Source organism: Cherax quadricarinatus, chromosome 23 (genome assembly GCF_038502225.1).
Source record: "Cherax quadricarinatus isolate ZL_2023a chromosome 23, ASM3850222v1, whole genome shotgun sequence".
Classification (NCBI taxonomy): domain Eukaryota; kingdom Metazoa; phylum Arthropoda; class Malacostraca; order Decapoda; family Parastacidae; genus Cherax; species Cherax quadricarinatus.
Genome location: NC_091314.1, coordinates 32,809,972 through 32,827,503, shown reverse-complemented (window position 1 = coordinate 32,827,503; position 17,532 = coordinate 32,809,972). Strand labels below are relative to the sequence as shown.

The window sequence follows — 17,532 nt, the reverse complement described above, 5'->3', positions numbered from 1 at the left end:
TTACATTCTTAGTATTCTTGGGTCATTTTGTGGTCTACGTGGGTTCATGTAGTTGAACTTCCGGCAATATCTGCTTTCTGGCAACAGCCTGGAATCTAACCCGCCGTATAAGTGGGGCCCTACTGTATGTAAAACTATAGTTATTCTCTATAAAATGTATTTTTTGTTAATACTTTTGGGTGTCTGAAACAGATTAATTGGATTTACATTATTTCCTATGGGAAATATTATTTCGGTTTTCAACCTTTTCGGATTTAGGCCAACCTTCTGGAATGAATTACAGCTGATAACCGAGGGCCCACTGTATTATACATATTATGTATTATTATTATTATTATTATTATTAATTTAGGGAACTTGAGCACAGATCCAATTCCCTAGATCAAGAGCGAGAGCCCCTCACCAGCGTAAAGGAACCTCCCTTGAGGCCCACTCGCACCCTGAAATTTCGCTCGTATCCAGAAGCAAAAAATCAGCCGAGCGACTGCTCGTATTCTGAAAAATTCGCATATTGGAGCACTTGTAAGCCGAGGTTCCACTGTATTGCAATCCTTATCACTTTTAGAACTTAAGTTTGCCGGGGTAAATAAAGGTTTTCCTTTACCTTATTCCCCTGCTTTTAATGAAGTAGCTCATCTCTATTGAGAACAATTGATCCTCCAAATGTATGGGCTTTCTCTTTTCCAGGTTTCAGTTATCCAGCCTATATACTAAAGTGCAGCCAGTGAATAGATTCAATTATCCAATGTTTTTCTGGCTCATTAGCTTTTACATGACTAAATCTCTATTCTAGTCATATTTCTTATGATTGTCAGTATTAAAAAGGTCAAAGTAATATTCAAGAAATATTGTTTCTTAAACACCAAACAAGATTAGATTTCATTTTGTATTATTCATGCTTTCTAGTTTTATGGGATTTTCTAGATATCCCATAAAATAATTGTGCATAGTTGTGCATAGTGCATGTGCATAGTTTTGAATTTCACCCTTAGAAACCAGAGAATATTATAATATTGTTCCAATCTGCATCTCCATTTATAACATGGATCCTTAGGAAAACAGAATTTACTTAACATAAAATTCACTTGAATTAATTTTGCCAGTCTTTATCTTGGTTGTAAATGAAAGGTTGAGTGCATTAATGTTTTCCTTAGCATATTTGTTCACACTAATAATACAGACTACTTGTATTTTCTAGGTTGGACAAAACCAAATGCATTCCATATTTGTATTACTTCATACAAACTGGTGATCCAGGACCACCAGAGTTTTAGAAGAAAGAAGTGGAAGTATTTCATCCTTGATGAAGCTCAGAATATCAAAAACTTCAAATCTCAACGTTGGCAGTTGCTGCTTAACTTTCAAAGCCAAAGGCATGTCTTTAATACGTTGTAATATTGTAAGCATTTTTTGAGCTATGATAACTAAAACCATAATTGTGCATGGACAAATTTTGTTGGCCTCAAGAATTTGTCTTTATAGTATAATAGCAGTGTAGTACCCAATGACATATTTTTTTGTCTTTCAGTTTTTAATTTTATTTGACCTGTTAAAGTTTTAAAATTAACTTGTCCAAATGCTGTTATTTCTATTCTAGTTAGGATATTTTCTGTGTGTGGTTCTACTAATGTCCATGATGCCAATAAATTTGATATTATTGTGAAAGGATTTGCTTTAGTTATCTCTGTTTCTATCAGATTTTTCTTTAGTTAAGAACGTAAGAAAGAAGGAACACTGCAACAGGCCTACTGACCCATGCAGAGCAGGACCATGCTCTCCCCCCCCCCCCAGATTAAACCAATGACCCCTCTGTTTAGCTCAATGACCCACCCAATCTGGTCACCTCCACTCAAGGATGGAGCACTGCACCAGACCCAGCAGCACAAGCTAGTCAGGTCCAACTCACATCCACCCACACCCACTCATGTATTTATCTAACCTATTTTTAAAACTACACAACATTTTAACCTCAATAACTGTACTCGGGAGTTTGTTCCACTCATCCACAACTCTATTACCAAACCAGTGCTTTCCTATATCCTTCCTGAATCTGAATTTTTCCAACTTGAAGCAATTGCTGTGAGTCCTGTCTTGGCTGGAAATTTTCAGCATGCTATTTACATCCCCTTTATTTATTCCTGTTTTCCATTTATACACTTCGATCATATCCCCCCTAATTCTATGCCTTTCGAGAGAGTGCAGATTCAGGGCCCTCAGTCTATCCTCATAGGGAAGATTTCTGATATGTGAGATCATCTTTGTCATCCTCCTCTGTACGTTTTCCAGAGCATTTATATCCATTCTGTAATACGGTGACCAGAACTGAGCTGCATAGTCTAAATGAGGCCTAACCAAGGATATATTGAGTTGAAGAACAACATGAGGACTTCTATTATTTATACTTCTAGATATGAAGCCAAGAATTCTATTAGCTTTATTGCGAACACTAATGCACTATTGTCTTGGTTTTAGATTACTGATAACCAGAACTCCTAAATCCTTTTTGCAATCAGTAGTATTAAGATCTACATTATTTAGTTTATATGTGGCATAGTTATTTAACTGTCCAACATTTAGAACTTTGCATTTGTCAATATTAAACTGCATCTGCCACTTCTCTGGCCATTGCATCAGTCTATTCAAATCATCCTGGAGTGCTCTAGTGTCCTCATTAGAATGAATTGGACTGCCTATTTTGGTGTCATCAGCAAATTTGCTTATGTCGCTATTTATTCCCTCATCAATGTCGTTTATGTAAATTGTGAACAACAACGGGCCCAACACTGACCCCTGAGGAACACCGCTTGTGACGTGCCCCCATTCTGATTTCTCCCCATTTATGCAAACTCTCTGCTGTCTATTTGTCAGCCATGCCTCTACCCAGGAAAAAAATTCTCCTCCTATTTCCATGTGCCTTAATTTTCCTCAATAGCCTCTGGTGTGGAACTCTATCAAAAGCCTTACTGAAGTCCATATACACAATGTCATATTCATTACCATGATCTACCTCCTCAAACACTTTAGTGAAAAAAGTTAGTAAATTCATAAGACAGGAATGCCCCTTTGTAAAATCGTGTTGAGATTCATTAATCAATCTGTGCCTGTCATGATGGCTACGAATTGCTTCGGCAATTATTGATTCCATAAATTTTCCCACTATGGAGGTAAGGCTTATTGGTCTAGAGTTCGAAGCCAAGCACCTGTCACCTGCCTTGTAAATAGGTATTACATTTGCCATTTTCCACTTATCAGGCACTATGCCAGCTTGTAGTGATATGTTAAAAAGATTAGCCAAAGGTATCCTAAGTTCCTCTTTACATTCCTTTAACACCCTTGCAAACAGTTCATCAGGGCCTGGGGATTTGTTAGGTTTTAGTTTCTCTATTTGTCTGAGGACCATGTCACTAGTTAACGCAATCGTACATAGTTTATTATCATCCTGTTCTACAAAATCTATTATTTCAGGAATATCACTAGTATTTAACTGGGTGAAAACTGAGAGGAAGTAGGTATTGAGAATTTCACACACATCCTTATCACTGTCAGTGATCCGACCAGAGTTACTCTTAAGTTAGCCAGTCTTGTCCCTAATCTTACTTCTGTATACTTGAAGGAACCCTTTTGGGTTAGTCTTTGAATCCCTTGTGACCTTAGCCTCATAATCCCTTTTTGCTTTTCTTATTCCTTTCTTTATTTCTCTCTTTAATTGAATATATTGACTTTTTAACTGCCCATCCCCTCTTTTGATATACCTATATATGCCTCTCTTTTGACCAATGATATATTTTAATCTACAGTGGTCCCTCGTTTTTCGTAATTAATCCATTCCTGGAGGAGCTACTATAAACGAAATTTACGATTTGCTAATCAATTTTCCATATAAGAAATAATGTAAATACAATTAATCCGTTCCTGATACCCAGAAGTATTAAAACAAATTTTTTTTTTTACATGAAATATACATGTAGTACATAAACAATACAATGGGAAATGATGAATGAAACATTAACAGCATAACACTTACCTTTATTGGAGTTTCTTCTTAGTGTATGGGAGACTGGAGGAGGAGGAGGAGAGAGTGGATTGTTTATAGTTTGGAAGGGGAACCCCCTTCCAGCAACACCTCAGGTACCAATTGCTTTTCTGGGGTTGCTTCTCTTCTCTGTTTCTTAATGCCACTAGGACCACCTTGAGAGTCACTGGAGTCCTTTCTCGCAAAATAACTGTCCAGAGAGCTCTGTTTCTGGCGTCTCTTTAACACTTCCCTAAAATGGCCCAAGACCTTGTCATTGTACATGTTGCCAACATGGCTTGCAACAACCTTGTTAGGGTGATGTTTCTCCATAAATCTTTCCATCTTACCCCACATTGCAAAAATCTCCTTAATTTCTGAAGAAAGCACCTTCTTCCATCTCTCTTCCTCCTCCTCTGCAGCAAGATTCTGAGCTGCAATCTGTTGCTCTTCCTGCTGAAGCTCTTGCAGCTCCTCAGTGGTGAGCTCTTCGTTGTGGTCTTCCACCAATTCTTCCACATCCTCCAAACTCACATCCAACCCCATGGAACTCCCCAGTGCCACAATTGATTTTACAACAGACATAGGCTCATCAGGGTCAGTCCCAAACCCTTCAAAATCCCTCTTGTCGACACAATCTAGCCACAATTATCTCCAGGCAGAGCTCAAAGTCCTGGTAGTCACTCCCTCCCAAGCCATACCTATAAGGGTTATGCAATGGAGGATGCTGAAGTGTTCTCTCCAAAATTCCCTTAGGGTCAAGTGAGTGACTGTGGCCACAGTCAAGCACCTGTGAAACATTGCTTTTGTGTAGAGTTTTTTAAAGTTTGCAATGACCTACTGGTCCATAGGCTGGAGGAGAGGAGTGGTATTCGGGGGCAAGAACTTTACTGTGATGAACCCAAACTCCTCGAAAATTAGGTCATCCAAGTTTGGAGGATGAGCAGGTGCATTGTCCATTACTAGCAGGCACTTGAGATCCAATTTCTTTTCCAGGAGATACTCCTTCACACTAGGGCCAAACACTTCATTGAAGGACTCGACGAAAATTTCCCTCGTGACCCATGCCTTACTATTAGATTTCCAAAACACACACAATTTACTCTTCATAACATTGTTTTTCCTGAACACACTGGGATTTTCAGAATGGTACACTAGTAATGGCTTCACTTTGAAATCCCCACTAGCATTAGCACAGAACATGAGCATCAGCCTGTCTTTCATAGGCTTGTGTCCTGGCATTGCCTTTTCCTCTTGTGTAATGAAGGTCCTCTTTGGCATTTTCTTCCAAAAGAGGCCTGTTTCATCACAATTGAACACTTGTTCAGGCTTCAGTCCTTCAGCCTCTATGTACTCCTGGAATTCATGCACATATTTTTCAGCTGCCTTGTCGTCCGAACTGGTAGCCTCGCCATTCCTTACCACACTGTGTATGCCAGTACGGTTCTTAAATCTCTCAAACCAGCCTTTGCTGGCCTTAAATTCACTCACATCACCACTAGTTGCAGGCAATTTCTTTACCAAATCTTCATGCAACTGCCTACCCTTTTCATAAATAATCGAAGTCATAAGAGTATCTCCTGCTAATTGTTTCTCATTTATCCACACCAATAATAACTTCTCAACCTCTTCGAGTACTGGTGATCTCATTTTTGTCAGCATAGTTACCCCCTTTGCAACAACAGCATCCTTGATTTCCATTTTCTTGGCCACTATGGAACATAAGGTTGTGTAGGGTTTCTTATACATCCTGGACAGTTCAGCCACACTTGTACCAATTTCACATTGTTCAATGATGGCTTTCTTAAATTCAGTCGTATTTCTCACCTTCTTTACCACAGGCTTGGCACTAGGAGCTTTCTTTGGAGCCATGGTAGCTTATTTAGTACTTGCAAGCACTAAAATAAATGGAATATTATGAAATCGCTTGAGCACGTGAAGGGACCTTCGCTCACTGGTAAACAATGCCAGACTGGCTGCCGCCACGGCTCATGCCATGGGTATGCGTCCCGGATGAACTACGACTCGCGAGTCAACCTATGAAAAGCGAGCCCATGTTTATACAAAAATATCCCTATGATTGCCGAAATTTATGATTGCCGAAATTTACGATTGCCGAGAACTACGAAAAGCGAGGGACCACTGTATTGTTTAACCATTTGGGATCATTTTTGTTAGATCTAATGTCCCTACTCGGAACAAAAGTTGTCTGGGCAGCTAGAACTATGCTCTGAAGAACATCATATTGGCAACCAAGATCACCTACCTGACCCATAGTCAGGCATCCCAATTTAGTCAACCCAGGTAATTTTTCAGTCCCATGAAGTCGGCCAAGCGAAAATCTGGGACAGAGATTTGATTGCAGTTATATGGGTAATTCCATGATATATTGTAACTAAGTGATTTGTGATCACTTTCCCCAAGCTCATCATTAACCTCAAGATTATTAATTAGTGAATCTTTATTGGCAAGAATCAAGTCAAGTAGATTGTTTCCTCTAGTTGGTTCTGTCACAACCTGTTCTAAAAAGCAATCCTGAACCGTATCAAGAAAGTCACTAGACTCAAGATTTCCTGTCATATTGTTCCAATCAATTTGTCATATCATATCTAGATGCTTTATGAATTTTGCCCCATAACAGCTTACTGCCCTCCCTATCAAGGTTTGGGGGCCTATAAATCACACCCAAAATTAATTTGTCACGTCCCTCAAGAAACTGTAGCCAAACAGATTCTGTGTTCGATGTTTCTAATCTTATATCATGTCTAAGACAACAATTTAAATTTTCTCTGACATACATCGCCACACCACCACCCTTCTTGTTGACCCTATCAGTGTGGAATAGTTTATAACCCTGTATGTTGCATTCAGAAGGCATTTATCTATCTTTCAGGTTGAACCAAGTCTCTGTTATACCAATAATATCTGTGTTACGTACACTTGCAAGTAATCTTAGCTCATCTATCTTATTTCTTAGACTCCTACTATTTGTATAGTAAACCTTAAGGGAGCTAGTCACTTGTTGCCCTCTACTATCTCTGTTGATTAGTTGACTTGCCATTACTAGCAACTTTATTTTGAATATTGTCTTTTAAACATATCCCTGAGGTATCCCGGTAATAACTGCTGTTTTTAACCCTAATGCTGCAGCCTGATTGTTTCCCACAAACACCCATACCTCTATAATCTATCAATTTAAATTCCTAGACAAGTCATCAGTTACCCTCTCAATTGAATTGACTAATGCAACCACTCCATCCCCAGAGAGATGAACCCCATCCCTTGCATACATACCACGTTTGCCAAAGGATAGGTCCCAGTTATCAATGAATGGGATTGCAAGTTCCTTGCAGTACCCGTCTAGCCAGCAATTTATACCAGTTGCCCTAGACATCCATTCATTGCTCACTCCCTTTCTAGGCAAGATGCTACATATGACTGGGATCCCTCCCTTAGACCTAACTACTTCTATGGCTAACCTGTACTTATCCAGCAGCTCCTCTCTCCTGCCCTTCCCAATGTCATTATCCCCAGCACTAAGACAGATAATGGGCTTGTTCCCATTACCTCCCATAATATTATCCAACCTGCTGACTATGTCACCAACACCAGCTCCAGGAAGACACTCTTTGTCTGACCTTTCTGTTTCTGTTACAAAATGCACGGTCCATATATCTTACATGAGAATCGCCTACTATTAAAATATTCTTACCTTGATTAGCAGGGGAATCAGTGGTACCTTCAACCTCACTAGCCACTGAAGTACACTTTTCTTGGAGAACAGAGAATCGATTTCCTACCTTCACATCTTCTCTGTTAACTCTCCTCATCTTTCTTCTTCCTGAACTGTGAACCACTTGCCACTTCAAGTGGTTGCCACTATCACTGCTGGTGACCATTCCTTCCTTACCAGCTAAATCCTTCTCACACTCGCTCCCAAACTCATCTATGCGAAGCTTCAGCCTCCTATTTTCCTCCTTAAGAAGTAGAATCTCCTTCAACACTTGAACCTGAGATTCTAAAACACTACAACAAACTATGGTGCTTGGTAACAGCCCACACTAACTCCCAAGAGCTTAGGCAGGTATGACCACAGGTGACCACTGACCTCAGCGTACTTTTCTGTTATTAACCTTGTTTTCTTTCAGTGCTTTAGCATTTGTTTTTGGGTAGGAACAGGTTAATTATCGACATGTATAGGCCACATGATTTATCCCATTCCCAATTATTAAGCATACACACAGCATACATTATTGATACTATTGTTACTTTTTTGACTTCTCGATCTGTATGTGGTTTACTGTGATACACACTGCATTTCTGGCAGATTTTTTTTCTTTGCATTATAGCAATTTATTGTAAGAAGATTTTAATACAGCAATATTGTTTTAAATTTCTTAGGAGGGTTAAGTTATTAAAATAATTTTATTAATGACATTATTAACTTTCCAATTTACCAGACGTTTACTACTTACGGGCACTCCACTTCAAAACAACTTGATGGAGCTCTGGTCACTGATGCACTTCCTGATGCCAAATGTTTTTGCCTCTCACCGGGAGTTTCGTGAATGGTTTTCTAATCCAGTGACTGGCATGATTGAGGGGAACAAGGAGTACAATGACTCCATCATCAAAAGATTACACAAGGTATATTATAACTTCTATCAGAGAGTTCTGACAGTACCATTTTGACATGCTGTGATCTGCATCTTTAGCCAGTTGAAACTAGCTTTTTTTTTTGTAAGAGGCTGTTGCTGTGAAACTTGCTTTCTTTAGCTGTTAAATATATTTCTAGTAAAGTGGGTAGTGTATTGAATACATTTTGTTGATAGAGATAAACAGCCAAATGAGCTGTGGACCACACTAAAATATTTGGTTTCTGGAGTTTAACACCAATAAAAGCAAACTACTGAAATTAAGTGGCATGAATGGATCGGAGATGCATACACTGTGAGCAATGTCGTTATTAGAGTATAAACATTTCTCCAAACCTGTTCCCAAAAGTGCACATTGGCAGCACATTCTAAACTTAATATATAAGAATGCCATACAGAAAGTTAGGCAAAGATATAATCATTAATAGGTGAAGGTTTATAAACTAAACGAGGAGGCAGTTAGGGTAAGATATAAACAGCTATTGGAGGATAGATGGGCTAATGAGAGCATAGGCAATGGGGTCGAAGAGGTATGGGGTAGGTTTAAAAATGTAGTGTTAGAGTGTTCAGCAGAAGTTTGTGGTTACAGGAAAGTGGGTGCGGGAGGGAAGAGGAGCGATTGGTGGAATGATGATGTAAAGAGAGTAGTAAGGGAGAAAAAGTTAGCATATGAGAAGTTTTTACAAAGTAGAAGTGATGCAAGGAGGGAAGAGTATATGGAGAAAAAGAGAGAGGTTAAGAGAGTGGTGAAGCAATGTAAAAAGAGAGCAAATGAGAGAATGGGTGAGATGTTATCAACAAATTTTGTTGAAAATAAGAAAAAGTTTTGGAGTGAGATTAACAAGTTAAGAAAGCCTAGAGAACAAATGGATTTGTCAGTTAAAAATAGGAGAGGAGAGTTAGAGGTATTGGGAAGATGGAGGGAATATTTTGAGGAATTGTTAAATGTTGATGAAGATAGGGAAGCTGTGATTTCGTGTTTAGGGCAAGGAGGAATAACATCTTGTAGGAGTGAGGAAGAGCCAGTTGTGAGTGTGGGGGAAGTTCGTGAGGCAGTAGGTAAAATGAAAGGGGGTAAGGCAGCCGGGATTGATGGGATAAAGATAGAAATGTTAAAAGCAGGTGGGGATATAGTTTTGGAGTGGTTGGTGCAATTATTTAATAAATGTATGGAAGAGGGTAAGGTACCTAGGGATTGGCAGAGAGCATGCATAGTTCCTTTGTATAAAGGCAAAGGGGACAAAAGAGAGTGCAAAAATTTTAAGGGGATAAGTTTGTTGGGAGATTCTGAAGAGAAGTTGCAGAGATTGGTGGATGAATTTGGTAGGGTGTGCAAAAGAAGAAAATTAAAGGTGAATACAGGAAAGAGTAAGGTTATGAGGATAACAAAAAGATTAGGTGATGAAAGATTGAATATCAGATTGGAGGGAGAGAGTATGGAGGAGGTGAACGTATTCAGATATTTGGGAGTGGACGTGTCAGCGGATGGGTCTATGAAAGATGAGGTGAATCATAGAATTGATGAGGGAAAAAGAGTGAGTGGTGCACTTAGGAGTCTGTGGAGACAAAGAACTTTGTCCTTGGAGGCAAAGAGGGGAATGTATGAGAGTATAGTTTTACCAACGCTCTTATATGGGTGTGAAGCGTGGGTGATGAATGTTGCAGCGAGGAGAAGGCTGGAGGCAGTGGAGATGTCATGTCTGAGGGCAATGTGTGGTGTGAATATAATGCAGAGAATTCGTAGTTTGGAAGTTAGGAGGAGGTGCGGGATTACCAAAACTGTTGTCCAGAGGGCTGAGGAAGGGTTGTTGAGGTGGTTCGGACATGTAGAGAGAATGGAGCGAAACAGAATGACTTCAAGAGTGTATCAGTCTGTAGTGGAAGGAAGGCGGGGTAGGGGTCGGCCTAGGAAGGGTTGGAGGGAGGGGGTAAAGGAGGTTTTGTGTGCGAGGGGCTTGGACTTCCAGCAGGCATGCGTGAGCGTGTTTGATAGGAGTGAATGGAGACAAATGGTTTTTAATACTTAACGTGCTGTTGGAGTGTGAGCAAAGTAACATTTATGAAGGGATTCAGGGAAACCGGCAGGCCGGACTTGAGTTCTGGAGATGGGAAGTACAGTGCCTGCACTCTGAAGGAGGGGTGTTAATGTTGCAGTTTAAAAACTGTAGTGTAAAGCACCCTTCTGGCAAGACAGTGATGGAGTGAATGATGGTGAAAGTTTTTCTTTTTCGGGCCACCCTGCCTTGGTGGGAATCGGCCGGTGTGATAATAAAAAAAAAAAATAAAAAAATAAAGTTTGTTGAGTGTACCTGGTAAAGTGTATGGTAGAGTTATTATTGAAAGAATTAAGAGTAAGATGGAGAATAGGATAGCAGATGAACAAGGAGGCTTTAGGAAAGGTAGGGGGTGTGTGTACCAGGTGTTTACAGTGAAACACATAAGTGAACAGTATTTAGATGAGGCTAAAGAGGTCTTTGTGGCATTTATGGATTTGGAAAAGGCGTATGACAGGGTGGATAGGGGGGCAATGTGGCAGATGTTGCAGGTGTATGGTGTAGGAGGTAGGTTACTGAAAGCAGTGAAGAGTTTTTACGAGGATAGTGAGGCTCAAGTTAGAGTATGTAGGAAAGAGGGAAATTATTTCCCAGTAAAAGTAGGCCTTAGACAAGGATGTGTGATGTCTCCGTGGTTGTTTAATATATTTATAGATGGGGTTGTAAGAGAAGTAAATGCGAGGGTCTTGGCAAGAGGCGTGGAGTTAAAAGATAAAGAATCACACATAAAGTGGGAGTTGTCACAGTTGCTCTTTGCTGATAACACTGTGCTCTTGGGAGATTCTGAAGAGAAGTTGCAGAGATTGGTGGATGAATTTGGTAGGGTGTGCAAAAGAAGAAAATTGAAAGTGAATACTACAGGAAAGAGTAAGGTTATGAGGATAACAAAAAGATTAGGTGATGAAAGATTGGATATCAGATTGGAGGGAGAGAGTATGGAGGAGGTGAATGTATTCAGATATTTGGGAGTGGACGTGTCAGCGGATGGGTCTATGAAAGATGAGGTGAATCATAGAATTGATGAGGGGAAAAGGGTGAGTGGTGCACTTAGGAGTCTCTGGAGACAAAGAACTTTGTCCTTGGAGGCAAAGAGGGGAATGTATGAGAGTATAGTTTTACCAACGCTCTTATATGGGTGTGAAGCATGGGTGATGAATGTTGCAGCGAGGAGAAGGCTGGAGGCAGTGGAGATGTCATGTCTGAGAGCAATGTGTGGTGTGAATATAATGCAGAGAATTCGTAGTTTGGAAGTTAGGAGGAGGTGCGGGATTACCAAAACTGTTGTCCAGAGGGCTGAGGAAGGGTTGTTGAGGTGGTTCGGACATGTGGAGAGAATGGAGCGAAACAGAATAACTTCAAGAGTGTATCAGTCTGTAGTGGAAGGAAGGCGGGGTAGGGGTCTGCCTAGGAAAGGTTGGAGGAAGGGGGCAAAGGAGGTTTTGTGTTTGAGGGGCTTGGACTTCCAGCAGGCATGCGTGAGCGTGTTTGATAGGAGTGAATGGAGACAAATGGTTTTTAATACTTGACGTGCTGTTGGAGTGTGAGCAAAGTAACATTTATGAAGGGGTTCAGGGAAACCGGCAGGCCGGACTTGAGTCCTGGAGATGGGAAGTACAGTGCCTGCACTCTGAAGGAGGGGTGTTAATGTTGCAGTTTAAAAACTGTAGTGTAAAGCACCCTTCTGGCAAGACAGTGATGGAGTGAATTATGGTGAAAGTTTTTCTTTTTTGGGCCACCCTGCCTTGGTGGGAATCAGCCAGTGTGATAATAAAATAGTAAAATAAAAATTGGATATCAAATTGGGGAGGAGGAGTATGGAAGAAGTGAATGTTTTCAGATACTTGAGAGTTGACGTGTCGGCAGATGGATTTATTAAGGATGAGGTTAATCATAGAATTGATGAGGGAAAAAAGGTGAGTGGTGCATTGAGATATGTGGAGTCAAAAAAACATTATCTATGGAGGCAAACAAGGGAATGTATGAAAGTATAGTAGTACTAACACTCTTATATGGGTGTGAAGCTTGGGTTGTGAATGCAGCAGCGAGGAGGAGGTTGGAGGCAGTGGAGATGTCCTGTCTAAGGGCAATGTGTGGTGTAAATATTATGCAGAAAATTCGGAGTGTGGAAATTAGGAGAAGGTGTGGAGTTAATAAAAGTATTAGTCAGAGGGCTGAAGAGGGGTTGTTGAGGTGGTTCATTTAGAGAGAATGGATCAAAGTAGAATGACATGGAGAGCATTTAAATCTGTAGGAGAAGGAAGGCGGGGTAGGGGTCATCCTCGAAAAGGTTGGAAGGAAGGAGTAAGGTAGGTTTTGTGGGTGAGGGGCTTGGACTTCCAGCAGGCGTGCATGAGCGCGTTCGATAGGAGTGAATGGAGACGAATGGTATTTGGGACCTGACGAGCTGTTGGAGTGTGAGCATGGTAATATTTAGTGAAGGGATTCAGGGAAACCGGTTATTTTTAAATAGCCGGACTTGAGTCCTGGAAATGGGAAGTACAATGCCTGCACTCTAAAGGAGGGGTTTGGGATATTAGCAGTTTGGAGGGATATGTTGTGTATCTTCATACGTATGTGCTTCTAAACTGTTGTGTTCTGAGCACCTCTGCAAAAACAGTGATTATGTGTGAGTGAGGTGAAAGTGTTGAATGATGAAAGTATTTTCTTTTTGGGGATTTTCTTTCTTTTTGGGTCACCCTGCCTAGGTGGGAGACGGCCGACTTGTTGAAAAAAAAAATGAATGAAAATTTGAGCAGTGTGGGTGTGAGCATCCAGCATGTATGTGTGAGCATGTTGAATTGGAGTGAGTGAAGACAAAGGTTTTTGAGATTTGATAGGCTGTTGGAGTGTGAGCAAGGTGATGCCAATGTTGGGAGGTGGGGAAATACAGTGCCTACAGTCTTAAGGTTTGGTGGGGATGTTGGTGTACAGTATGAAAGTTTTAACGGTTGACTAGTTATGGGTAGGGGCCAGAAAAATCGCTCATTAAAATGGAGGTTTCAGCTGTATTTTATTGTGGATTAATCAGGTAAGGCTGTTATTTTGTCTTGGAGAGAGATGGGCAGAACCACTGCTTGGTATTATGTTTGATAGGATATGGATTACTGACAACAAGGTAGGAGGGATGTACATGAGTGTACTCACACATGTGGTTGCAGGGGTTGAGTTATAGCTCCTCCCCCATGTGTATGTGAAGGGTGTCATTAGAGAAGAGTTTCACATGTACGTATTAAGATAGTAAGAAGTGCAGGAAACTGCATCTGCCTTTGACTGGATGATGAGAAACCTGACATTGTTAGAAATAAAATAAATTAAATGAATGCCTCTTCAGTACAAGTTTTCAAGCTTTCCTAGGTATTTGATATATTATGACATTTAAAAATTATCCTAAAATATATTTTCATTAACTAAAATATTTGCCTTCCAGGTTTTAAGGCCTTTCATATTGAGAAGACTGAAGACTGAAGTGGAACAACAGATGCCCAAAAAGTTTGAACATGTGGTAATGTGTAGGTTATCAAAGAGGCAGCGTTACCTGTATGAAGAATTTATGTCAAGGACTAAGTAAGTGCATTTATGTTAATTTTTGTGAAATTGTGTAGTACAGTGAAACGTCTCATTAATGGACTAATATAGGGAAGGAAATTGCAAAGTAAATACGTACGTAGCCTCTCCTCACTTAATGACAGAGTTCCATTCCTAGTACCAGGTTGATAAATGAATTCGTTGCTAAATGAGGAGCATACCGTAATGGTAGTGGGTTTATGTCAACCATCTTTGATATTGCTTTAATGTCGCCCTTGCACTATTTATAATATTTTTAGTATATTTTTAAATGTTTATACAGTAGTATACAGTGTATTGTAATAAACAGAATAGAGGAAATCAGCTCTAATATACATTATTTAGGTATGCAGACTGGTCAGAGAGCCCATTGTAAGCCAGAGTCGTTGTTAAACGAGTATGTCGCTAAGTGAGGAGAGGCTGTATTTCATGAACGTCTGGTTGTCTTGTGAAGTAGTGGACCTGGTCTGCTGATTCAGCAGACAACCAGGGCTGAGAAGATGCCAGTGACTGAGAAGGCAGACAGGTGATAAGATGCAGATGGCTGAGAAGACATAGGCAAATGAGAAGACACAGATGGCTGAGAAGATGCAGGTGGCTGAGAGGACATAGGCAGCTGAGAAGACACAGATGGCTGAGAAGACGTAAGCAGCTGAGGACACAGATGGCTGAAAAACCTAGATGGCTGAACAGACATAGGTGGCTGACAAGATGCAGATGGCTGAAAAGACGTAGGTGGCTGACAAGGCATAGATGACCGAGAAGACATAGGTGGTTGAGAAGATGCAGATGGCTGAAAAGACGTAGGTGGCTGACAAGACAGATAACTGAGAAGACATAGGTGGCTAAGAAGATGCAGATGGCTGAAAAGACGTAGGTGGCTGAGAAGACACAGATGGCTGAGAATCATAGGTGGCTGATAAGACATAGGTAGCTAAGAAAATGCAGATGGCTGACAAGACATAGGTTGCTGTGATGTAGATGGCGGAAAAGATGTACGTGGTTTATATTTTGAAAGAGGAATGGGTTCATAGGATGTATCTAGCTTCACTTGTGTCCCACGTTGATGGTCCCTTATGATACCTTCTCTAAGAATTCGTAAGTGGGTAATGGGCCTTCGCTTTACTTTCGTCAGTGATGTCATTTGTACTTAACGAGCTTGGCTCAGTAATTCAGATGACAACTAGGCACTATCGCTGTAAACAGAAATGTGGAATTATGGACTTTCATTCATTTTGTCAAATACTTACAGAATTTGTCCAGCTGATTTTTTTGTCCAAAATTGCAAATTCTTTTAATGAAGTTTTACTGTACATACTACAGTATCTGCACCAGGAGGATAAGCATGAGAGAGAATCATCACACAGTCTGATAAGGATTGTAACTGAAGCAATTGTTACAAGCCCATAAATCAGAAATAAAAATTTGATTATCCAGATTATAAGGGACAAAGCCTCAGTCACACAAGGCTTTCCATTGAGTTAATTTTGGGTTAGGAGTTATAGAAAAATTACTATTTCTTGACCAGATTGAAGGAAACAAATAGAAACAAATCACAGCTACACAATCTGAGTTACTATAACACTTTTCACATTGTGGTAGGATTGCTGGTGTCCCTCTTTTGTCTCATAAACACTCTGGATAACAGGTATATCTTTCTACTTCTACTTAACACTTAGGTCACACTACACAGACATGCACATACATACAAATACACACGTTGCCGGGAGCACTAAGCTAGTAACCCCTTCTGTAGAAAATACAGTGGAACCCCGGATTAAGACGTCATCGGATTAAGTAATGCTTTTGCGTCAAAATATTGGCTCAGTTAACGACACTGAACTCAGTCATTCATTCTAAACATGTCCGTGCGACGTGAGCGGCCCGACACTCCATGTACAGCCAGTGTGCCATTGTTTACCAGCCAATGAGAAATATTCCACGTGTACATGCGATACATTTTGTATTCTTCCATTTTTTTAGTTTGGGATATTGGCAGTTTGGAGGGACACGTTGTGTATATACGTACAGTGGACTCCCGAGTTTTGTGATTAATCCGTTCCAGAGAGCCTGCCAAAAGTCGAAATTCACGAAACTCGAAACCATTTTCCCCATAAGAAATAATGAAAATAAAATTAATCCGTTTCAGACACCCAAAAATATTAAAATAAAATATTTTTTTTTCAAATTAAATAAAGATTTACATACTGAAAACAATCAGAAATCAAGTACATGCATTTAAAAAAATAATAATAACATTACACTTACCTATACTGAAGACTTCTGGGTGGATGGAAGACGGGAGGAGGGGATAGGAGGAAGGTGTACACTATTGTTTGGAAGGAGAATCTCCTTCCATTAGGACTTCAGGTATGAATAACAAAAACAGGCACAATACCGTGACTGGAACAATACACAAATAACCCGCACATAAAAGAGAGGAGCTTACGACGACGTTTCGGTCTGACTTGGACCATTTACAAAGTCACACTAATGAGAAGTGGAGCAGGACGGTTATATATAGGCAGGAAGAGGTAGTGGTAATAGAGGTGGTAGTAGTAGTAGTAGTAGAAGTGGGAGTAGTAGTAGAAGTCATAGTAGTAGTAGTGGCAGAGATGGAAGGAAGAAGCAGTGGGGAAGAAAAGAGGAGGAGCCAGTCAAATACAAAGAAAGGGGAGCACTGCAAGGGAGCTAGGTGCCCTCAGAGGAAGAGCAAGAACACAGAGGTGCGGGGAGGGGAAAAAATAATAAAATGAGTAATGAAGGAACATAAACACAAGACAGAAGAAAGAAAGACCACCCAGAAAAGAAAAAGGAAAGAGGAAAAGGGAAGAGGGAGAAGAAGAAAAGGAGGAATCAGGTTAAGTCACGGGTGTTCTGAAGTTTGGAGCATTTTACAATGTAGCGGGAGAGGAAGGCATCTACAAAGACAAAGCCAGGACAGATTCATACAAGGAAAGTTGTGTATTAGGGAGGATTCAACAAGACGGCGACTGTTAAAGTTGGAAGTAGGGAAGACAGTTTTAGCAGAAGACCAGTCTATAGGATGGCTGTGATCTCTGACCTGACAGAACAGAGCATTGTTAGTGTCGGCAAGCCTAACACTATTTTTGTGCTCCCTAAGTCTGTCAGAAAGAGATCGGCCAGTTTCTCCAAAGTATTGAAGAGGACAGGAGGAGCAAGAAATAGGGTAGACACCAGGAACATCTGTAGAGGGAGGAGAGGTATGAACGAGATTAGTGCGAGA

General features: G+C 40.4%; 1 protein-coding gene across 2 annotated transcripts in view; it reads left to right on the top strand.

The window, feature by feature from the left end:
• Nucleotides 1-1,202: 1,202 nt before the first annotated feature.
• dom (domino helicase) overlaps nucleotides 1,203-17,532 on the top strand; it is a 479,765-nt gene continuing 463,435 nt past the window's right edge. For both annotated transcript variants that reach the window (XM_070088057.1, XM_070088056.1), the window contains exons 1-3: nucleotides 1,203-1,373; nucleotides 8,473-8,659; nucleotides 14,149-14,285. In XM_070088057.1, the coding sequence (XP_069944158.1) occupies nucleotides 8,513-8,659; nucleotides 14,149-14,285 (284 nt within the window). In that variant the 5' untranslated portion in view covers nucleotides 1,203-1,373; nucleotides 8,473-8,512. The remainder of the gene's footprint in view (nucleotides 1,374-8,472; nucleotides 8,660-14,148; nucleotides 14,286-17,532) is intronic.